At 35.6% G+C, this 25574-nt stretch overlaps 1 protein-coding gene across 1 annotated transcript in view; it reads left to right on the top strand.

The window, feature by feature from the left end:
- LRP1B (LDL receptor related protein 1B) overlaps window positions 1-25574 on the top strand; it is a 572531-nt gene that overhangs the window by 281964 nt on the left and 264993 nt on the right. The window contains exons 13-19 of the mRNA XM_026088976.1: window positions 1161-1380; window positions 4186-4375; window positions 8218-8340; window positions 9944-10084; window positions 17839-17964; window positions 19902-20018; window positions 25431-25511. Of these exons, the coding sequence (XP_025944761.1) occupies window positions 1161-1380; window positions 4186-4375; window positions 8218-8340; window positions 9944-10084; window positions 17839-17964; window positions 19902-20018; window positions 25431-25511 (998 nt within the window). The remainder of the gene's footprint in view (window positions 1-1160; window positions 1381-4185; window positions 4376-8217; window positions 8341-9943; window positions 10085-17838; window positions 17965-19901; window positions 20019-25430; window positions 25512-25574) is intronic.

Below are 25574 nucleotides of genomic sequence, written 5' to 3'. Positions count from 1 at the left end.
AAAGTTTGTAGAATTTTAGAAGCATAAATCTGATGGAATCAAAGGTAAGGCACATAAATACTAATTAAGTCATGATACCTTTAATATTCATAAGAAGGATAATATTTGTTTAAGATCCATATGATGTTTTTCCTCTGTTTAAGGCTTAATATTCAAAATCCTAGATTTGACCTTAAAAGTAAAGAAGTCTTTTCTGTAGTAGATATTTTCAATGTCTTGATGTTACTGTGCATCACATGATCTGGATGCTCTTTTGAGGTTTCAATAGTTGGCATACAAGCTTGTGTGCAATTTATTCCCCCACAGACCTCTGTTTTTCTACAAAAGTTGGTGGTACTTAGCACATTTGCTGCTTTCAGCTTTTGTATAAGTTATAAATTTTAAATCACTGGAATCAGAGTTGTTACCAGCAAATTTTGTAATAAAAGCTTAAAATCAGATTAATTCAATAAGGAAAGAAACAGTAAAGGAAATCTAGGGTTATGTACACTGCTCCACTGTGTACCATAAAACTTCTGTGTATAGTATGCTAAAACTGTCTACTAGCTGTTTTTCCAGATATTTTTTCTAGACATTTCTCTTACTAAACATTTTTGTAAGGGACATTCTGCTCATAATAGTTTTTGAGTAATCTGGCTGCTTTCATATGGGATGTGAAGCTCTCAGAATGTCAAGGTTATCCTGTGGCTATTAAACTAGAGTGCAATTAATTCATGAATTGCAGCTTTTTTGATACTATTAAGCATAATAAAAAGCAGATTTGCATCATAAAGGCAAATTAGACTCAGCCAAAAAAATACCAATTAGAAGTTTGAAATTAGGGACAAAGTCAATAGTTGCTGGTTAAAAAAGAATCGTAATTTTGTTGTGATTAAACAAGGCCTCGAACAATTCTTTCACTTCTCATGTCAACCCATTTGATATTCACATAATTCATTACTTTCCAAGTGTACTGGATGCTACTGAAATGACACTTAACGAAAAGGGACTTTTCTCATGTTATAAAGAGTAATCCATTTAGAAATAGCAGTGGAAAGAAACATGCAAAAGACAAAATTGTACTGACTTTTGGGTATGCAGTTGCAAAATTTGTTACAGATTTAGAATATAATTCAGGTGGTTAAAATGGTATCTGAATGTTCATTTTTATAATTTCATAGCTGGATGTATTGGACAGACTGGGAAGAAGATGAAATAGATGACAGTGTGGGAAGAATTGAGAAGGCATGGATGGATGGCTACAGTCGGCAGATATTTGTAACATCAAAGATGCTATGGCCAAATGGTCTAACTCTGGACTATAATGCCAATGTATTATACTGGTGTGATGCCTATTATGATCACATTGAAAGGATATTTTTGAATGGAACTGACAGAAAGGTAAAAGAAAAATACCGCTGTTTTGCAACAGGCATGCTCTTTCCCTGAACTTCATTGTGTTATGTTAAAAATACAAGTTTTTTAAAGGCTGGATAACCCTGCTGCATGTTCAGTGTCACCTCTGTTGAAAAGAGTGACGTTGGCGATCTCCCGTATGAGAACATAATGTAGATTAAAATTTTTGTCTTGACTTTAGAGACTGACAAAGAAGTTAATTTTTGTGGGAGTTTTTTAAATCTGTTTTTTCTCATGTGTCAGTGAATTGTATTTTGACTGAGCCACCAAACTACAAAGAGCTTTCCAGTAGAAAGAAATTTAACACATTCCTTTGGCTCTGCCAGAGAGAGGCTTTATATAGCTTAACCAGTTATGCTGCTTCCCATGAATCTCAAGGCCCTCTTTGAGCATTTGTTGTAATGTGCGGAGGGGAAGGACTCAGCAAAGTCCAGTCAATAAAGGAGAGATATTGTTTTAGTTGTTACTGATTGCTTTCATACCTAGCTACAAGTCTGTACAGCAGCTGTGTGTTGTTTTGTAGAAGTAGTACTAGCTTTCAGCTCAAGCATGGAACAGACATCTGGAAAACAGTTGAAGCTCAAGCCGGAATCTGATAATTTGGGGAATGAGAGGAATCTGCTTCATAAAATTAGGACCCTGACACTTGAGATTTTTATGTCAGGTGTTGAAGTGCCCTTTTACATTTGAGTAAGGATTTTGTCACAAAACATACGTGTGTTGTGATTTCTCTTTTATCCTTTGCTCATGAATCCCTCTGCATGATGGCCTTTCTAGGACCAATATTCAGATCTCTGATATTGAGAACAGTAACTGTAGACACAGTCCTCCTTGGGACTTGTCCATGTACAAACACATATTGCTTTTAAAAAGCTTTATACTGGATGATCTGCTGTGAAGTCTTTTCCAATGCTGCAGTGTTGTGGTTTGTCATAATAGCTGTTAAATTTTACATTTAGTCCTTTTACTTTTGCCCCAAATCCACTCTGGTCCCATCGTGGAGGGAGGGGGATGAGCACACTGGGAGCAGGAATTTTTTTGGTGAAAAAACCTTGCATACTACAATTCTAGAATTGCTGGAACAGGTCTAAGAAGGTAAATGCAGCTGCTGTAGATTACACTAGTTTAGAGAGGCTTCTCTAACTATTAGTGAGAACTGCTTTTTCTGCCACCCCTCAGACCTGGTGAATGTTAAGAACAACCTCTCTTTGCAGGCTTTATTTCAAAGCATGTCACAGAATTGTTCCTTTTTTTAAAAAAGGTTATTTTGCTGTAATCCTGTGATTCGAATAAAATGTGTAGCCATTTGTATAAAATTTACATAGCTAAAAATAACTAGAAGATACTTGCTTTTGATATTAAATCCTTTGTTGTTAATTATAGGATATTCTGGTCAAAAAATATCTGGGGTAATAGCATTTTTAATACTTAAACACTTTAAGTGTCTGCTTAGTGAAGATTTGGGGGGAAAGGGAAATCTTAGAAGAATTCTACCAGCAGCTGGTGGATGACTGATTGATGGATTAATTTTTATCAAAATGAGCTACTGGAATGAGGGGTTTTGAACAAAAGAAATCCAAACCCCAAAAGAAAATTGGAAAGGCAAAAGAAAATGCTATTTTGGCACCTCAGCCTAGTTGTATTTTAGTGGTTTTATCTCCTTGTTCTTCTCTTGGTGCGTGTCTCTAAATAGAGAAAAGGCAAGGAATCTGATAAACTGCTTCACTGTTCCTAGAGGCGAGGTAGATACACTGTTGGACGTCAGTTCAAGCGCAGAGCCTAGCTAGTAGGAGTTTGGAACGGAGTGGTTCCACTGCGGCTGCTGTGGTGAAGTATAAAGGCAGGGTTTTCAAAAGTAAATATTTTAGGGTTTTGCTGTTTTCTGTTTTTTAAATAATTCAAAGTAAAGTAATTTTCATGTGGTAAATATTGACAGTATTTTAAAGTTTTGTTTTCATTCTATATGAATTACAAATATGTTTGAATTGCTTCTCTTTATCAGACAGCTCCTGTGTGGTGGTAGTAGCAATTCCTGTGCAGGAATCCTGAGACTGGAGCTATGGCAATGACACGGTTTTACAACTTTCCTGCAGCCACTAAAATAGAAACAAGATTTGGGGTGTAATTTGTTATTTTATATAAATTAATTGACCAAAAGTGGAAGAAAGTTTGTCTGATTTGGGGAACAAACTGTGGCATTTATTTTTCTATAGTTGTCACAGCCCAAATTAGAGAGGAAGTTTCGACAAATAAATAAGCAATCTATGCATTTAACTTCTTGTACAAGGATAAGCAGCTCATGAACACTATTCTTTGCCGTTGGTTTAAAAAAAATTACTGAATTAAAGTCTAGTTCAGGTAGAAATCATTCCAATATTATGGGACTGATATCTGTGTTTACTGGAGAAGAGGATTTCAGCAACATCTTAAAAGTGGCAAACACCTGATATAGTTGAGAAGTATGCAAATTTATGTAAACATCCGTGTCTCATCCCTAGGAAGAAAGGTAGATATTTACTGAACATAATGATTGCATAGTTACCTACATTCTTTTGCATTATCTGACAGGGGCCACTTAATATGAATATATAAGATATTCTGAAGCTGACTATTGATGTTGGTGCATAACACAACTTTCGACTCTTTCTTTGCTTTTATTGCGTAAAATCTGTATGTTTGGGGACAAGTGCTTCTCTCTGTTATTTTCCTATTTTATGCTCTCTGAAGTGTATGCTAATAAAAATCAATAATCATTTTAACTTGATAATACTCATTTAACACTAATTGCAGGTAGTCTACAATGGAAAAGATCTGAATCACCCGTTTGGACTGTCACATCATGGAAACTATATTTACTGGACAGATTATATGAATGGGTCTATTTTCCAGCTGGATCTGGTTACAAGGAATGTGACACTGCTAAGAAGTGAGAGACCGCCTTTGTTTGGGCTCCAGATTTATGATCCGCATAAGCAGCAAGGTATTAATAAGTAATTAATACAGTTTCTCCAAAGGTCTATTAAAAAATGATATTTTCCCTCAAATTTTCTAATATTTTTGAGGATACCAGCTGAACAAAAAAAATGCATGGATGGATTATGGCATGACAAAGATGCTTTTCAGAGTTTCAGTCTATTGATGTTGAAATTGATCATCTCATACTTATTAAAAACAAATTGTAATAATATTATACCAAATTGCATTTTTCTGTGTATTTACACAATCTTTATGACCGCTTACCATGTGCATGAAAGAGATATTAGGAAAATATAAAATACAACAGATAGTGTATATATGCATTGACTTATGCACATAGAAGATAATACCGAATTTACCTTTTCTCAAATAAGATCATAGATACTGTCTGTCTTTTCATTTTCGTACTTTTCTTCCCCATCTTGGTCTTCATTGGCACCATGTGACTTAATCTGCTGAGAGCACCTGGTGCTGTTATGCAGAGTCAAACTAGGTGGCCTTTGAGGGTGGCAGAAATATCCATTCTTCTTGCTACTTGTATCAGTAGAGAAATGAGATAAAAGGCCATCGGACAGCATGGATGAAGTTTAGATAATGCAATTCTTAGCACACAGGTTAATTGACAATTGTATTTCACTGAAGAAAATTAGGAACCTGTTTACTGCATGGGGCATTTACATGTGCTTTGAATATTTGCTCTCTCTAGTGAAAACATAGTTTACCAGAGATAAAAAGCATAAAACTAAACATCAGGAATGAGTATAGTGTAAATAAAATACTGTTTCAATGTTGACCATGTTAAATATTAATATTTATATAGATCTCAAAAAGAAGAACATCAGGCCTATTGGGTTATCATTTTTGACATGTAGAGCAGTATTTCCAATTCCTACAGAAAACCTGAGCCCCTTAGATATTGGCAGTTTTGTTACATTTGGTTTTGTATGTGAAACAAAAATGAAGAAAATGTAAAAGTCAGCATTTGTGGGAATGTTACTTACTGTAGATACAACTTAAAATATGCTTTGCTCAACTATAATGGCCAGTGTATTATTATTATTATTATTATTATTTAGAGAACCTATTCATAGGTAGTTTGTCCCTGTACATAAAGCTTAGTTGAATTTTCAGTGTCTTCACCCTTAGATTTGGATGTGATATAGTGTCTTGTTTACATCCATTCTTACCACCTGGAAGCTCTGTGTCTCTACCCTTTTTAAGTCAATGAGTGTCTTACAAAGCAATTGATAAAGCTAGTACAGAGTAGATAGACTAAAACACTAGAAAAAAAAATACTTAGCATTCATAGATAGAGGGAAAATGCTTTATATTTGTTAGAGGCATTTGTGTGTGTGTATAAATAATACACTTATCTATGAAAATAAGGTATAATGATTATTTTACCAATATAGACTGGCTAAATATTTTGCCTATATGTAGCCCTAGACTTATGTGTGGGGTTTATACACCTTACATACTAAGTATTTTTTGAATGCTTTTGTTCTGTCTATCAGTTTTATCTGCAAAAAAACTGACTGGTGATTTACAAAGGGGAGAAACACAGTTAAGTTTTCAAATTGTATAAAATGGCATATATAGGGTTATTCAATTTTATGCTTCATTATCAAGTTCACTATATGTGTTTCTTTCAAGAGTTAATAGATGTAGTTAATGTTCTTTTAGGTAGAGAAGGTGTCTGTCTTCCCCAAAGTATGTCTACCAGTTTGTTTCTCCTTGGGAAAACTGCTTTTTGCAATGTCTCACTTTACCATCTGAGACCCTTAGTGATTTTCTTTATAACACCGAAGTATGAAGTCTTCCCTCTGCTTCTGACTAGTCTCTATCATGCTAGCCTTTCTCAGAGAAAGCCACTGAGGTTAATATTTCATTATGGAGTATGGAGGTCCAGGCAGCCATCTTGCAGTTGGTTTTATGAGTTTGGAGGTAATGCTGAAATATTCTCCTTTCTCATATTTTAACATATTTTTTCAATATGTAAAATAAACTGTAATATGGGTTCACTACTGTGCTATGTCAAGGTCATCACAATGTGAAGTGTTGTATGACAATGCATCTCTTACCACAGATGCTTTTCAGGTACTCTCTTTTACTTCCAGTGTTTCATAAAAACATAACTTCTGGTTTTTGTTTCAGACAAAATTTGCCCCCAAATCTACCCTTGAGTTAGCAAAACTTTGCGATACTGTGGGCTGTGTCTGCTAAGAGAGAATGTAGTGATTCCTTTAAATACTTAGTGCTTATACTGCTTCGCTGGGTACTTAAATTCCTTATGTTAAAAAAAAAAAAAGTAAATTAAAAAATGAATGCAGCTGTTGCAAGTTCCCAAATCAGCTGCTAAGTCCAGAGGTAGAAGACTAAAATGTCTTCTGCACTGGCTGTCGCGGCATGTTTCCCCTTAGTGAATCTCTGAGATCACTACATTTTTCTTTTCCCGGGCCATTGCCCCTCTAATCTAACAGGCTGTATTGTTTTACACAAGCTTATTTGAATGTTCAGTGGGGTGTTAATGGAGTGTAGGACACATTTGCTTCTGAGATGTGATGTATGATGGGTCAAATAAAAGTCTGGGAGTAAGTTATTACGGAGTGCTGAAGGACTGTATGCTAAGGTATATGGAGGTACATCTTAAAATTAGAAAATGCTGATGTTTTGAAAATTTTTAAATATTTGCTGGTTATCTGATTTTCATTTAAAAATGTGCACGTGTTTCTCTGAGCATGCAAGTATAGCTCTGACAGGATAGAACTGTTTGATATGTGTCTTTGCTGCTAGCTCTACGAGAAACTTTTCTGTGGAAAAAATAAGTGGTTGTGCTGAGAGGAGGAGGAGATCACATAGAATTTATTTTAACCCAGGAAGTCAGTTAATGTTTTGTGGACCTAAAAGGAGGAGCAGAGGAAAGAACACCTGTTTTATACTTGGACAAGAAGATCAGAGAGTAGTTCTATTTTTAAGACTCAGCAGACTTGAGATTCTGAAGTTTTGTACCTTGCCTGGACATGCATAGTTAATTAACACAAACTCCTGGAATTCACAGAGCTTTGATCATGAGAAGTGGAGTGCCCTTGGCAGTGTGTATCTCCACAATTAGGTCATGACCAAAGTGACATAAACGGAAATTGTAACTTTTGCTTCAGTGGGCTTTGGTTGTAAATACGCTTGTCCAAGAAATGAGGTGGCGAGGATGCAGCAGCCCCTGACAGATGATAGAAATGTTTGACAACTGTCAGTATCTTCATGTGAACAACACAGGGCTTTGGGGAAGAAACATCGACAGAGGAAAAGAAGGCAAGGAAATAGCAGATGGATTCAGAGAAGAGTAGTGGAATAGCTGCCTGGTGTTCTTGTCTGCCATAGAACTGATTACATTTTTAATTTTTGTTTCTTTTTTGTTTTTTTCTTAGTCTGCCTTGTGCGGTCAGATTATTTTAACTTGTGTAGCTGCAGAATATAGACATCAGACTATTTCTCCCTGACCCCCCACCAATATTTCTTACTACTACATACATGGTGGTCTTTCAGCATGTGTAGCTGGGTCATGTTAAATATTTTGTAATATTTATTCTTCTCATTCCTCATGTGGGCAAGAATGTTGTGAGCTGATGCTGAAATTGTTTTTTTTATTTTTACAAGTTATTGCAACCTGTAACTAAAACCTTATGGTAGTGTTACAACCTGTGGGAACCAAACTACAGGAATGATGTTCTCTAAAACAGAAAATAATTGTAGAAAGTTTTTTTTTTTTTTTAATGTTCTTGCATTCTCAAAATACCTTCTTCTTTTAGCATGGCTGTTAGTTTTAAAGTTGCTCTTTCACTTTTACAGGTGATAATGCGTGTCGTGTTAATAATGGAGGCTGCAGCACTCTTTGTTTAGCCATTCCTGGAGGCAGAGTTTGTGCCTGTGCTGATAATCAGCTTTTGGAGGAAAACAATACAACCTGCATGAGTAAGACTTTTTAATGAATATCTAGGTTGATATTGCTGTAAAGGGATAAAGTTAGATCTGAAAATAAAACAAAAACATGAAATCTCCTAGAGGCTTTTTGTAGTTCTGTAGGACAAACAGCTATTCCTTGAATAAACTTTCTAATTGAAGACAGATTGTTAAATGTAGTAAGGATTTAAAAAAGACAAAATATTAAGTGTATAATATTTGAGCATGGAAATGCATTGGAAAATGTTTCATGATGTCTGATATGATAAAACACTGAAATACTTCACAGGCCTCCTTTGTATTTTATAGAATATCAGAAATGTCAAAAAATGTCAATCAATATTAACTGGTTTCAGAATACTACATGGACTAAATATTTTAAATTGAAATCTGGCATAGCAAGTGCTCGTGCTGAAACTGTTCATAAAACATGTCAAGCAGATATTTTTATATATAATAAGTCCTGACATAGATGATTCAAATCTTGCATTCTCTTTCTTGCATCTATTCCTTGGATGTCTTCATTGAAACACTGGTAAAAGATCTTTGTGTTCATAACAAAATGTGAGATTTTCAATTAAAAGTAATAACTCATCAGATAATACATTTACTATAGGTAACTTACTAAATGTTTAGACTTAATATTTGTAATATATTCAGAATTCTCTCTCATTGATTCATATGTTTCTTGAGTGTAGTGTGTAAAACTTTACATCAGTCTCCAGCTATAGCTGTAGTAGTGCTGAGTAAAGTGAAAGAATTATTTCATAATGTGTTGAATGTTATTGAGTTCACAGTCATGGAGAACTTTACCCAAATGCATGCCTTGCAGATCCATCACAGTTACCAAAGACAACTATTTATTTTTAGCATAGAATTCTGAAAAGTGGACTTCTTGCTGGTAAGATGGATTGTAAGCACTAGGAAAAGAGTTTAGATGTTTTCAGATCTGAATGAAGCAGGTTTCCTGCTTTTTCCCAAAACACTTCAATACCCAGCTCTTTCCAAAGACTTTGATGTTTACAGGGTTATAGAGTGATGTGTTGTATTTGCACATGAAGCATTCTGAACGTTGTGTTGAGGAATGTATCTGCCTGAGTTTATCAATAAACTTGTAGCTTGCTACTTAATTCTACCTCAGTAGAATTTTATCCTTCCTCCTTTGCTGAGTCTGTACCAGTGCATAATCTAGGTGTCTTGAGTTGTTGCTTGGATCCAGGAATCAGTTTTTCAGCAATCATTTTCTGGCCCTTTAGCTAGCATCAGAATTTCGTCTGTATCTGTAAAAAAAATTTTCTGCTCATTGTCAATGAGCTATTACAATTACTTTACAATTTTTAGTGTCTGTTGTCTGAGCATGAATTTAAAAAACAGTTTGAGTGGCATTCTGTTTTGAGTTTTCCAACTTGTTAAAAATACGTTCCCTCAACCATACACTCAGATATGCATGCTGCTACAAGCTTCAGGTGGAATTACTTTAAATATAAGAAGTTTACTACAAAGTATTCTGAAGAGTAATAGCAAAAGAATTTGTATCTATTTATATACAGGTAGTATTGCATTCTGTATCTGTCAAACTGATAAAACATATGGGCTTCTTGGATGTTTTTCTTAGTTAAACCTGGAGAAGTGCTGCCACAGCTGTGCAAAGCTGAACAGTTTCAGTGTAACAATAAGCGCTGTATCCAGGATCGCTGGCGCTGTGATGGAGATGATGACTGTCTGGATGGCAGTGATGAACATTCGAATGTTTGCTGTATGTACTCTTTTACATTTTAAACCATACCTCATAAATTATTTTAAAAATTGTGAACAAGATAATCTATTTCTATGTTAAATATTAAGTCTGAGTGAAGTCAGAAAAAAGAAATAATCATGAAGTAATTCGTGTAATGTTTAATTTGCTTCTTTTCCTGTATATAATAATAGTAATCCTGTTAAATTGCATTTGTGTGCTGGTTTCATAGCACAGTACAAGAACAGTGCATCAGTCATCTTTTGATTTTGATATTGTCATTTATACTTCTTTAAGTGTAGTTATTTTTGCTTTGTTTCCCACTATTGTGCTTTTTTTAACAAGGGTCATAGGATAATTCAGGTTGGAAGGGGCCTAAGAAGGTCTCTAGTCCAAGCTTCTTCTAAAAGCAGAATCAGCCTTGAGGTCAGACTAGGTTATTAAGGGCTTTATCCAGTCAGGTCCTGAAAATCTCCAGGGATGGAGACTGCACAAACTGTCTGAACAACCTCTGCTACTGCTTGACTGTCCTCATGGTGAAAATGTTTCTCATTATATCCAGTCTGAATGTCTATTGTTTCAATTCTTGTCTGTTGTCTCTCGTCCTCCCATCGTGCACCACCGTGAAGAGCCTGGCTCTGTCTACTCAATAACCTCTTCAGAGGTATGGGAAAGTTGATAATTTTTTTCCCCTCAAGCTCTTTTCCAGGCTGAAGAGAGAAGGGCTGCCATCTTGGTAGCCCTCACTCCAGTTTATTCATGTCTTTCTTGTACTGGGGGGCTGTTGCGGATGAGTGATGCACTTCACTCGTAAGAGAGAAGCAGCAATATGATTTACTGAGATCGATGGTAAATAAGGCAGTGGTTTAACAAGGTTCAATGGCAAGGTACACTCGGTTATTTACTGCATAGAAGACAGGGTTAGACAGAATCGTCAAGGAGACCCTCCTGTTGAGTAGTGAGGTTCAGAGTGGACCCCCTTGCTTTCCAAACTCCTCCTCAGAGGAGTCTGGGCGCAGCTGGATCCAATCTTAGTCCCAGACTTGGTCAACGGTTTGTGTCTAAAGGATCATGTACACAATTAATCCAAGATGCAACTTAGCAAAGTCTGCAAAGTTTCAGCGTGCTATTAGTCGCTTACCGAGGATCTGTTGCGGGTAAGGAATCTCTCAGCCTCGAGGAGTAACCTTGAGAGGTGTCCCTGCTCAAGGGGAGGTCCTGGCATGCAGCCCGCTGCCATGCAGGAGAGCTCAGCGGGCTCTGGGCTGTCCCCTGTTTGTGGGGTAAGATGGTTGACTCGTAGTCATATTTTCATGCCAACCATATTTTGGTTGGCGCATGCTGAATTAGCCCTTGGCTATTGTACTGTTATCTGTCTCCTCAGGGTCCAATTTGAGCCGGATGCAGCCATCACGACCGCTACTGGTGGTTATTGTCTGAGCAGTCAGGTCTTGACCAGGGTTACGGGTGAAAGGTCAGGTTGGGGGCGGGAGGAGGCACACTGTCACAGGGGCCCACAACTGTAGTAGTCTAGATGTGGGTGATGATCACTTTCCTCGCCTGGCTGTGCTCCTGTTGTTAGAGCCAAGGGTGCTGTGGGCCTTCCTTGCTGCCAGGGCGCACTGCTGGCCCTTGTTCAGGTTGCTGTCAACCAAGAGCCCCGAGTCCTTTTCCACAGAGCCAGCACCCAGCCTGTATGCCGGGGATTATTTGCATTCTTCCTTGTTGACTTTCATAAGATCCCCTTCCTCCAGCCTGTCTAGGTCCCTCCGAATGGCAGCTCTGTTCTCATGTGTATCAGCTAGTCCCCTAATTTGGTGTCACCTGCACGTACAGAATTATTGCTTGCAAAATGAAGACAATAGATTTAACTACACAACAGACAATTACTGAGCGTAATGTTATTAAACACTTCATTGACTGTTGGCATTGAAGTCTTGAAGAGAGTCCAAGAAAGTAGAGTGCAAGATCAGAAGATGCTTTAAAGCTTCCCTGGTTTTCTTCTGTATCGTAGAGAGGGTAAGTGGGACCAGATATATGTGCAAAGAAAGGGATTTGCTTCTCAATAATCATAAAACATTTTTCAGAAAGACAATTCTGTATGCCTCCTGTCAGTGGAAATGAATCTGACATACTACTGATAATGTACTGTTTGTTTGTCACCTTAGGGTCTTAAGGTGCTTTGGAAACACAGGATCATTTAACCGACACTCATATAAGTTAGACAAACCCAGAATATTAAAGTTTGACTAAAGGCATGCTAGCTTACAGTGCCTTGTTATTGTTTGTAGAAAATGCTTCTATATAAATTCAAGCATTTTCTGCAAAAGCTGGAGGACTTAATGTTACCTGAATTATATGTATTTTAGGCAAACTTGAATACGCGCCGTGGGTAATTGCCTGTTTTGTCTTCTTTGTTAAATTTTCTTGAAATTTTTCCCCTTTGCAGTTCATGTATTTTTCTCAAGCATTTCCAGTTTTCAGTGAGTTGTATTTTGTATTTAAAAATACAGTTTTACTGGAGCTGTATTGTTTTTTTTTCTGTAGAGGAGGCCTAATGTTGAAACAAAGAATCAGAAAACGTACCAATTGGATATCTGTGTCATTCGTGGAAGCTACTTAGCCTAAAATAAAGTTAGAGTTGCAGCAGTGAAAACTCATCTCTTTCCCTACTTGGCATGTCTCAGTGCTTACCATCTCTATCATTAGATCATCTATCTAAACCAAATCTTTGCCAAAATGAAAATACAATATTTATCTTCCTATCCATTGTAGGCATGAAGAACTGATTATACTTTTCTGCAGTGCAGCATTGTTCTGGGTGTCCAAAAACTCTTATCATGGTCTCTCATTCTTATCTTTTCTAGACAAAACAACCCCCATCTGTTCTCTTTCCTAGTAGATAGTTTTTTACATTTCATTGCTCTTTGAACTTTGCCAATTGTTTCTTGGGGTTGGGTGTCCAAAACCGGATATATGTACTTCTGCTGAGGCATTTGTGAAGCTGACTAGGCTGAAGGAGTTTGTGACTAATGGATGACAGTCCTATTTATACATCCTTTGGTGATTCTTGCCTGGTTCACATTGGTCTGATGTTGTTGATACATACCAAGCTTGTGATCCTTGGTAAGTCTTGGGTCCTTTTCTGCATGGCTGTTACCTAATTAGTTTTGCTTCCTTCTTGCATTTATATGTTTTGGTGGCTGCGTGTAGTAGTCCTTACAGATTTAAATTATAGTACTTTTCCAAACATGAATCCAGTTGATTGTTTTGAATAGTAGTTTTTACTAACATCTTACTTGAATACTAGGAATTCTTAGACTTATTTAAGGAGTTCAACTAATGACGACAATGAAACGGAAAATCTTTTGGTATAGATAGTTGACTTGATTCTCATTCCCATTAGTGTAATTTAGAATAATTCATTGATCAACGTGTGTAATACTCAGGATTTATACAGGTACAAATGAAATCATAATCTATTCCCAAATCTGTATGTGAGATACAGTTTAAGCAGCTAGTATGATAATAGTAATCTCCTTTCAGTTGCTATAATAACATAAATAGTTCTTTTTGACTTAGTCTAAAATATTTGCAATTATGAATACACAACATATTAGTGAATATATATGGTGAATGTGTATGGGCAAAAACTTAAATACCATCTGAAGTAATTTCTATATCTCTAATGTTAAAGTCAGATTTTAAAAGAAGTCTTCAATTTTTATCAGATGGCTAGTAACAGGGTTGTTTTTTTCTCCAGTCACATTCCAAACTAGATTGCTTCCTAAGTATTATGAGAGTTGGAATACCTTACTGCCTTCGATTAGTCTTTACTTGCAGTGTTCTTGCACCCTCCACACAAAACACTCATAAAGAGTTCTTGTGCCATCCACATCACACTCCCTCTATGTTAATTCCAATAGGAAGAATAGGTAGAAAGGTCAAAGATAAAAGCTACTGAAATGTCAGGGATAAGCCAGCAAGGTGTCCTTTCATTTTAATACTGTTTATTTCCAGATATATGTTAAACTTCTAAAAAAGAAACTGTGGAGGGGTAAGTAGGTGGAAAAGACCTTGAGATTTTTGTTAAGCCAGCGTTTGAAATGATACTGTATATAGTTTGCTGCTCTTGTTGTATTACCTCAGATCTTGTCATTAGCATACAATAAGCAGAGCATGTGTATTTACTACAAGTGGAAGAACAAGCTGACAGTATTTACATAAGTTCTGTGCTTTCAGAAGTCTTCATCCTTTCCATGATATTTGGTAGTTAGAAAAACTGGTTTGTGAGATAGCCTGTTCACTCTTGAATAACTGCTTTTTCCCACTGTACTTGACAGTGTGTTGCATTTTCACCTTTTGACACATAAATTTTCAGCATAAGTAAACAACAGAGGTATATATGGTCATTGAAATTAATATGCACAGTTTTAGAAACATTAGACAAGTTGTCCAAATCCTTGCTTACTGTGGTATAATATTTTGGTTATGCACTTAGCAACTTGTATCTCTATTCCCTTTGTTATTCTATTTCTGTTTGTTTATCTGTTTACCTCATTTTATATTGATAAAAATAGAGAAACTTGATGGCATTCTTCTTTAAGGAAATAGCAATGTTTTAGCAGCAACCTTCTACTTATGTAGTAGAGCTTAGTACCAGACTGTTTAAGAGGGGAAGGTCATTATTACTTTAAACAAAAAACAGATTTCACTCATACACATTCTCAAATTCTCAGTTACTCATAAGACACATGTCCATCTAGTTTCTCCAGTATTATTTGCGAGTGATGTGGAGGACAAGTGATGCCAACGATTGAATCCTCATCGTATTTCCTGGATCCGTCTCAGGTTGGCAACCATGTGCTGATTCTTGAATGTTTCTTCTATGCCCTTCAGAATCAGACGCTGATTGTCTTTTGTCTCTTTATTTGAATGTCTTACGGCACCAGTCCTGCTTTTTATCTTCTCAACATCATCACTCAATGACTTCAGTTTGCCCTTCGTGTAATGTGGTTTTAGACTGTCCTTTGTTTTCCTGATCTGGATTTTTGAGAAGCTGCATATAGATATGTTGAGACCTTGCTAATATGCTGATATAAGTGCCATCAACCCATGCCACTCAAATGTTTCTTTTGTGCTTTCACACTCACATTCTGATTCATACCAATACTAACATTTCTCTCCCCCCCCTTTAAAAACGCTGCCTTTCTTCTCCCGTATATACATTCCCTGCTAATAAATACATATCTACTGACTTGGTTTTGAATGAATGGAAAGCAAATGTGTATTCTCTCTATGCACTTTGAAAAATCCTTCTGGCTGTCATTCTGAATATTCAGATAAATACTTAATATTCCAAAGGTATAATGACTATTTTGGATCTCATCTTGAAATTTGAGCAGGCCCTCAGGTAGCTCAGATCAATGTGTTCTTATTGTCTTGAGTACTTAAAAAATATATGTTAGTAAAGAGCTACTTCTTTATTTTTAAATGAAGAAGTGTCTGAAAAATCTTGTTAGACCACAGTTCTGCAGTACTCGTGTTTGTACCAGATAAAAATTTTAGCTCTGTGTGAAAAGTTAAAAATAGTCTAATTTAAGTGACAAGTAAAATAACAAATTTCCTAGCCTTCAGGAATAGGTAGTGATTTCTGCTGAGGAAAAGATACGTTCTTCATCCATGTATAGGCTACCCAGAAATGAACATGCTTAAGTAGATGCATATAATATATGGTTTAAATAAATCATTTTTGTTAATTCAACCATATTAGCACTAAAGATTGCTTATAGTCTTGGTGTATACAATTACATTTTGGGGTAAATGGAGACATATTTGTTGTTTTATTTAGCATTAAATAGTAATTGTATGGTGACATCGAGAAACTGATTAATTTAATGACTCATGAGAGATCAGTGTTAAGTCATCTACATTTGCAATTCAATAAGGATTTATTTTTATTTTAAACCTATTGTGAAATAGCCTTTATTCTTGCTGCCTTCAATATTTTTATTCATGGGTTGATGGCACATATCAGCATATTAGCAAGGTCTCGGCATATCTCTATGACTAAATTACTCTCAATTTATATATATTACTTCAAGGATTTTTTTTTTATTATTCCTAAGGTTATTTATACAGAACAGAAATGTGGACTTGATGGCGAATGATGGATCCAACACTGTTTGTGTTTTTGCACGTATCTGTATTAATTTTTTAAAAATATTCTACCCCCCCCTTTTTTTTTTACTTTTCTATTCCAATATTTTTGTTTTTTATCTTGGAAAAAATAACGCATCCCTGACCTGACCTGTCCCAGAGTAGGACCTGAATTAAAGTACACTAAAGAAAATGTAATATTTCCTGTTCAACTCAAGATGATCCTATGCAGATATCTTTCAACTCCTTTTTGTAGGTGTTGGAAAAGGACCAAATATGATCTCATGCATAAATAAGCATGTGAAACTTTGTAGTTACATCTTAAGCATAAGTAAAGTTTTGGAAGTATTATGTGAATCCATGTCTGATTCAATGCATTTAGGAAAAGATGAATGGTGAAACCTTGTGCATAGAGAACTGCTACGGAAGTGGGTACAGCTTCTAGAAACTGAGCCTTCAGTGATTTTGTTTAGAGAAACTTGTTCCAGTTCCTACATATTGGAACAGCACATCTTTCTCACACTAAATAAATGCTAGTATGTTGAAAAAGGACTTTCACATTTTAGATGAATCCATGAAGTGGATGAAATGGAGTTAGGTAGATAGCCTGCTGTTCTTAAATATAATGGAGCTGCTGCTCTGTTGTATCACACAAGCTACTGAAGATTTGATCTATAAAAGAAGAAATTTGGGGGTTTTGTAGGCTTGGCCAATATCTTTAATATTTTCTTTGCTTCTATTTAAAATTAATTCTCATATAAGAGTAGTCTGTTGTTTGTCAATGCTGTTTTATTATAATTACAGTTAAGCTCATATTACTGATACGAATAAGCATATTGTAGGTAATAATTAAATAGATACTAGGTAGCATGGGGATACATGCTAAATTGTGAACGCTGTTAAATCATGGTAGTTCCTTTGCTGACAGATTATTTGTATATGTTTATAAACACACATGCACATACACCTACATTTTGTCTGAGTAAATTGCTGTAATTTAATTGCTTGTTCAAGGCATATCGGCATTCTGAGTTACAGAATTGCAGGAATATGTGTGTATATATATATATTATAATGTTGTTGGAATGAACAATTGAAATATTAGTCTATGGGGTTTGTTAGGACTAAACTAGTTCATGGTTCACATCTCTATTGTTTATATGCAGTGCTTTTCACCTGAAGTTTTGAACTGTAAATCTCCATCTCTATCCTCCAAAAAAACAAAACAAAACAAAATTTTTGGATGGTTATGATTGTATTTTCAGGTAGTATTAACTGGTATAACTCAAATAATGTTAAACTTATGGGTTTAATTGATAATATATGTGAGACACACAGGGTGATACCTTGCATTCTGTTAAACCTTTGGGAACTGGAGTTTTATCCATGTCCGTTAGACATCTTTTTATCTGTACTTGTAAAATCCTGCTACATATCTTATCCTATCCTTCAAGACTGGATTGCTGAATATTTTCTCTATCATGGTGATTATAAATACTGGCTAATCATACTAACTACATCACCAGTAAATACATTCATTGTATTTTTTTCAGCTGCTTTTCTCTGATTATGTTCTTAGGAAAAGCTTTTTTTTTCCCCCTCCCTTCTCCCCTCAGTCAATCATAGTTGTCCTGATGATCAATTCAAGTGCCAGAATAATCGCTGCATTCCCAAGAGGTGGCTTTGTGATGGAGCTAATGACTGTGGTAATAATGAAGATGAATCAAATAAAACCTGTGCAGGTAAAAACTTTACTTGGCTGTGCATACTTTCCTAACTTCAGTTCAATAAACAATTCAAATCTGCTTTGAGCTGAACTGAACAAGTCTGCTACTAGTAATCTGATTATTGCCATTTTAAACTAATTCATATTTTGTTGCTACTAAGGCTGGAATGCAAATTATATTTTACTTAAGCCTTGTGCTTGACTGTGCTTTCTGAATTAATTTAGCACTTAATCTATCCATATGGGTTGACTGTCAAAGCACTGCTTGGGTGCAGATTTGTCCCTGCTAAATCTTTATTGGCAGTTAGAATTTTGTTTGTTAACATGCTGTGATGAGTGCCATCTCAGTAGTAAATTTTGTTTTATGCTGACAAAAGTATAATTATTTATTCAATTTCCCCTTGGTACCTTGGAAATTGTTTGGTGTCTGTAATTTATTGGTTGTATATTGGATTTTTAAGGAAATTTCAAGACCAAGACAGTTTGCTGATTCCACTACAATAAATCTTGGAGTTCCAAATCTGTCCTTTGCATGTAGGGAAGTGATATTTAGGGCTGGTCAGTAGACTACACTAAACAATCATTAAATGTCTGATATACGAGATACACAAGCTAATATACAGGCTAACTCATGTCTCTTTTTAACAGAAATACAGTGATAGGTAGTATACATTTGTGTATTAAAATATTCCCTGAACTCATATTCCTTGATTTAAAATTTCATATATATAATAACCTGTTCGCTGGTTGTTACTTGTGTGGATGGGCTAAAAAACCCTCTAGCACAGATACAGACCTATTGAGTCTATATGACCTCTACAGTGTTATTGCAAATTTTAATAAATCTTGATATCCTTTGATATTCAACTGTATGTCCGTAGAATAAGTCTTATTTGAAGATCATATTTTGCATCTGTATTGTAGTTGGCTGTGGGTTGAATTTTGTATTCCTTTTTTTTCCTTTGTTCCTCCAGTGGCAAACTCTACTGATGTTAAAAAAAAAAAAAATTTCTTTGAACGATTTTACATTTATATTCGCATATTTTGGGCTGTTTCTGGGAAGAAAAAGAAAAATGTTAATTTATAACAGGAAATGGAAAAAATATTCTTTTATTACTGGAATTTCTAATATATTCATCTTTTTTTTTTTTTAAGTGTGGAACTCACATATGAATAGACAAACTTCAAAAGCTTAAATTTTTAATCAAAATCTATGTCACTATCACTGACCTTGTAGTTATGGGCTGACATCTTGAATAAAAACAACCATAAGTAGTGTCAGCTTTATGTCAGGTAGATTTTTATTCAAGTTTTACTATTCATTGTCTTCTAAAATCATTTGTGGTTACATAGTATAATCTCTTTTAGTGGTCTTTATTTCTGCAGAAGAAAGACCGTATATCCTTTACTTTAATGGATAGTTACCGTCGCATACTTTCGAAAGCAAAGATTGCAAGAACGGTGTGGCCAGGCACATTGCACTCATATGTTATATTATAATTTTTCAGTCTAAATGTGAATGTCACTAGATCATTGTTTATGTTATAAAAGAGAAGCTACACAAATAAGAGTGAGTTAAGATTCCTGTTGTAGCCTAGGTATTTTTATGCCATGATTTTTGTTTACTTCATCTGTAGCATTTATGTCATTTTATCAAGCACTAATGCTCTTTCATCACCTGATTTTGTATAATTACATATAAAACTTCAGTTTGTCATTTGCTAAAGAAATCATTAAGAATTATAAAGTACAGGGCTAGGGCACAGTCCTGTAGATTACCTCAGTTTTGTCTGAAATCAAAGGAAGTGGGTGATGCTGTCAGGTCAGGTATAATGAGCAGCCAGGCCAGCAGACACCCTCTGGACTTACAGCTTCTATGTACAGACATGCACTGAGTGACCTAACAGATTTAGTCCACTTCCCTTGCATTTTTGGAGTGTTTTGTCTTGACAGCAAGAACATGTCAGGCTGACCAATTTTCTTGTGGGAATGGACGCTGTATTCCAACATCGTGGCTGTGTGACAGGGAAAATGACTGTGGCGATGAAACAGATGAAATGACATCCTGTGGTAAGTACATAAATTTCCTCCTGGAAAAAAGTAAAATTACTGTGTAAAAGGACAAACACATATGAGGATCTCTCTTCATGTGAACTGACCAATAGAAGTCTGAGAGGTCTTTTTCGTCTTAAATGAACTGATAATATTCTTTCTGAAATGAAAGATGGATTTTGATTAATAAATAAATCCAAAACAAAGGCTACCTATTCCATCAATGCCAAATTTCACTACAATACCAAATATGCAATTCAGTCAGCTTAACACTTCCGCTAATTTACAACCCATTATCAAATATTGTCACTCCTCATAAATTGATCTTTGTCTCAGCCACATACCTCTTGACATGGGTCCCCTCAGCATATTCTGGATGTCAATAAAATCAGGCTGCTTCGCATCTGAACAGAAGGGTATTTGGTGATGGTATTTTGCAGAAAATGGAGTTATTCTTGGTAATATCTCAAGATATTTTTTATGGGCATCTCTGCTGATTGCTGCATTACTGAGCTATCACAAAAAGAGATGCACTCTCTAAATCAGCTGGTTCCAAGCAATTTAGGTTTTTGTAAGTCAACAGGACTGCTTTCATCTGTTTGAAAGGTAACTGTTGTGAGTCTGAGAGCAGGGAGATCAGTGAACTGTCTGCAAAATATTTTATCAGCGTGTTTCCTGTTTACAAGGTAATATTTGTGATACTATTTGACTTCCTAATATGAATTAGTAAGTAAGAAAGAACTGGTAAATAAGACATTAATACGAGTTAGTGTGTATGCTGCCGTATAGGAGGATATGTTTGTGAAACGACTTTTCAAGTGTTTCCAAGAAAGAACGCAGAGTGAATATTTTAGTAGCATCAATCATGTAGGCAGGGGGTGAGAGTTTGTTGCATAAGAAGGTTAAAATATGAAGTGTGTTTGTTAGGATACTTAGCAGTTGAACCTGGATTCTTCTCAGATATAGGTGATATTTTAGCTTGATTCACTATTAAAGATCAAAATAAAATCAAAATGTGTGAAAGCAATGTATTCAATAAAATGTTACTTTATTTGCTTTTCCGAAACTTCTTACTGCTGTAAACCTTTTTATTAGAGTTATTAGAGTTCTATTACTAATAACAGTTGTTCTGCAAAAATATTAATAGTTGTGAAGCCCTTTCAGTGGAAAGCAAGGATGAATCACCTAGAAAGTAAATACATAAATGGAAGTCGCAGGCTGAGATCACGATGTCCTGTGCTTTCTAAACATAAACCTGCAGCACCTTAGCTACCAGCGAATCTGTGGAAGGCAGTGCGTAGGGTCCAACCTGTAAATTCCGTTGATCCCAAGGCACTTAAGATTGTTTAATTATAAGTTATTCATGACTGGCAACCAGCTAATGCCTATTAGTCAGCCTTACATTGTTACTTTTTAAGGCCGTCTGTAATTTTCAGCATCTTCTTCTTTTATAACTGCCTTCAAGATTTTTCAGGATTTCTAAGTGTAAGTAGTTGTTACTCTTCCTGGAGTATTCACCTGCTTTCACCTTTCTTATTTCTCATTACTTTCTTCTTCTTTCTTCTTTCCCTAATGATTTAAACAAGAAAAAAAGAAATCTAATTTGATATTGACAACTCTGATCAATTACTTCAGAATAGATGACATTTGACAAAATCAAAATCATTTTGTGAGTGAAAATGAGAATATCATTAAGGCAGATTTCTAATTGCTGCAATCCAAATCAAATAACTCTTGTTGCCAGTTATATACAGAGATAGAATAGGTGATCCCAGTAGACTCACTGTATTTTAAAATCTCAAAAATTACATTCTGTGTATGACAATAGTTTATCCGACTAGCTGTCCTTTGTGTTCCTTGGACAGCTTATCAATTTATAGATCTCAATGTCATCTTTGTAACTTGTATGTTTTTCTTATAGTATCCTGTGAGCAGACCTTGAATTTTCCTTGCGGTCATCTAATCAGCATTTATTTTACCTGATGTTTGTATTTCAGTTTGGCAAGACTTTACATATGTTCTATTATTTTATAATCTTGTTTTATTCTCAAGCACTGTGGATGTACAAATATGTCTAATATTTCATTTTTTTTCATTCTGCCTCATGATTTCGTGCTAACTAGAGCATGCTAATGGCATTGTTACTAACAAAAATATTTAGCTATTCACTACTGTTCTATGAAACCGTTTATAATTCTAGTTGTATCCAGTAGTTGTTTTAAAAATAAAATCATGGTTTACTTTTTGTTACCATTACAAATCCTTCATTTTTGACTGAACCAGTCTTCAGCTGTAAATAACTTTGGCTCTTTCTATTAATTCAAAAGCTTATGTATACTTTTGCCTGTTTACAGCTGTTTACAGCAGGACCAGAAGGCTGATGCTAGTATTTTATTGCACATACTATTTCTTAAGATAAAAACACATTTGTTTAGAAGCATAGCAATTCTGAAGGAGAGCTGAAAATAAACACTCTATATTTTCTCTTACTTTTCTAAAGGAAACAGGATTTATGATCATGTCCATCTGTCTATCAGTTCTCTCTGTCATACCATTTACACTCAATAACCAAAGGACAAAAGAAGTCTCAAAGCAATGGAGGTTTTACAGGACAACTGGATAGTGGAGAGAACCTACATTAGGGGGTTCCATGCTAATAGAGAGACTTCACTGAGAGCTCAGGAATCACCTTTCTTATTTTGTCTGTCTGCTGGTAATCAGCAGGAATCTGGTAATCAGTGCAGAGGTGTCTGTGAATCAGCTACAGGACATGTGTCTCTGTTGTGAAATAGAAAAGGAGAATTGGGGAGGCCATAGGGAGAGTGAGGGGGAGTATTGTGTCGGTCCTCTAGGATGCAGGAGTAGAGCTCTGAGAAGCAAAGAGAGGTACTGCAGAGGTCTCTGCGTGGGCTCTATGGTGGGCTGAGAATCGTGAGAAGAGGGATGTGTGCGTGAGGGTATAGAAATCTGGCTTAATTATTTCTGCTGCCCATAATTTTCTTAGAATTATCTGTCTTATGCTTTCATGTGGAATTTGTCTTTCAGAGTATGTCTAGTTCCTGGCATACTAAAAGGTGGCCTACACAGCAAATCTGAAGAGGTTAATGGGAAGCAGTGCGCGCACGCTCACATGCATGCTTGTCACAAAATTGTAAAATCTTAGCTGGGAGACCGACTCCTTGTGTAACGCTGATATATATTGGGTGTCATATGAAGATGACAAAGACAGAATCCCTGAAGAAAATTTAGAGGGGGAGCAATGAATCAGGGTCATTGAAAACTGAAAGTCTTTTGCTCTAGCTCAGATCAATAAAAACAAAGCTGAAATTGCCAAGGTGCAAAGTAAGTCAGAAAATATGGACAGTAAAGGGAAAGGAAAAAAGATGGAATCAGAATGTCTCCATGAAGGTGAAAAGGAAGATGTGCTTTTGGTCTTAAGTAACTTCCAAGTAAATCATTGTCATAGCAATAGTACATCACAATTCATTTTAATTAGTTTCTGTCTCTTTATACGGGTCTTACATAGACAGATGAACATAAAGAAAATAAAGTCATGAAGGTGTTTGTATATGAAAAAGGAGGAAAAAAAGATTTAATACATGAGTTAAATTTGATTTGTAGAAAAATTAATGAACAACTGAAAGGCCAAATTAAAAATAGCTTTCATCATTGCTTGAAACACATAAGGCATATGCATAACTAAATACCATCTCATTTGCTGACCTATGTTACTTGACTCAGGATAGATTTTTAGTTGTCATTGCAATGTGTTCCCCCAAGAGAAAGAGCCTTCTTTTGATGAATGCCTTCCCTCCCACCACCCCCGGCCCCCCACAAACATTTTGGGGAGTGATTGAAAAACCGTTGTTGGTGGTGATATTAACTTTTCTTCCCACCCTTTTCACCTGCTGAAGCAGAAGAATAATCCCTTCAGTCTCACAGTGTTCTTGGTGAGCTCTAAATTCTACCATTTGATGCAGCTGGTTTGTTGCTTCATTTAAGCCAAGGAGTTCCCCTGAGCTTCCTTAAAAAATAGTAACTCCTGAATTAGTACTGTAAAACATTTTCTGCACAAAAGGCCACAAGAAGCAGCAAATGCAAGTGCAGAAGTTCATTGACTAAATATTTCAGTACTTGTCATAAGGAAAAGTTGTGTCTATGTGGCATGTTTTAGAAGTTTGAGTAAAACCCTTTGGTACTGAATGACTACATGGGCCAATTCTCAAACTCTTTGTGAAATTTGGCGTTATGTTGACTTTGAAACAACACTACAACAACTCAATGTAGACAGGAAAACACCATGAGCAATATCATTGAGAGACCTGTTCTAATCTTGGGCAGTTCTGGTGTAGCTGCCAGGATTATGCATCATTTCGGATAGTTTTTTCTGTTGCATTTAGGGTGTAGTACCTAGGGATTTCCAATCTGAAATTCTTCAGTGAAGGAGAAACTACTCCTTAGGCTACAGTGCAAGAGGATTGTTCATATTGTTGTCTTTGGTTTGCATTAGGTGTTTTAACAGTTACTGAGGAGCATATTATTCTCTGGAAGGTCTGTATAGAGAATTTAGGCATGTGACTTACCCATTTGAATCAAGTCAGACTTTCAGATTGGTTTGTGTGAATTTCCATGTTCAGTGAAGCAGATCTCATATTTTCAAAACTGAATGGATGCAAGCTCTGTTGAGTATTTTTATTAGCATGAGTGCACATACGTAGTTACCCAGTTGATTTCATGAAAAGTCTGTGCAGAAAAAAATTCTTTTAAGCAGAAGCATATTAGACATTTATAAAAAAAAAAATAAAACACTGTGTATTATAGATAAGCCTGTACTTTCTGAATGATAATGTCTATTTTCTACTATTTTTTACTGGAATCCATGTAAGACATGATTGTAAATACTGACTTTTTAATTCTGGATTTTGTTACATCAATGCACATTAACTTTATTTGTCAACTGTTCTTTCACTTGCTGCTTAACCTTCTCATTTTATAGTCTTCTATAGTCTCCTGTGTTTTACTGGTAGTTTTATTGCAATTACAGAACATTTTTTGAAAAATAAATTTATTGAAAATACTCTGTTAATCATCAAGCTATAATTGGTCATAAATATTAGGATGCTTAATAGCAAAGAAAGCCTTGATGTGACTGGAGTCTAGGACCATGTCATATGATGCAGAAGCATGCATTTCAGCAGTCCAGATTAATAAAGGACAGGGTTTGGACTTGTATTTACAGTTAAAAGCCCTTTTATCCTTTGTTTTTCATCTCATTCCTTTTCTTCCTCTCCAGCTAAGTCTCTGGCAGGTGTGAATGTTTGATGCAATACATTTTATTTGTGTAATTTATACATATAGGAGGGTGGAGGAGTATTACTAAAGACAATACACATTAAAGCATTACTGTGTTTCTTTTGAATACTTCCACAGAGTTTCCAACCTGTGAGCCACTAACTCAATTTATATGCAAAAATGGAAGATGCATTAGCAGCAAATGGCTCTGTGATTCAGGCAAGTACCAAGTGTTTGATATCTGAAACTAATATGGTAAATATTAGGTAAATGTTGTTTTGA

The sequence above is a fragment of the Apteryx rowi genome, unplaced genomic scaffold (genome assembly GCF_003343035.1).
Source record: "Apteryx rowi isolate R43461 unplaced genomic scaffold, aptRow1 scaffold_8, whole genome shotgun sequence".
NCBI classification, from domain to species: Eukaryota; Metazoa; Chordata; class Aves; order Apterygiformes; family Apterygidae; genus Apteryx; species Apteryx rowi.
This window is presented reverse-complemented; position numbering and strand designations above follow the sequence as displayed.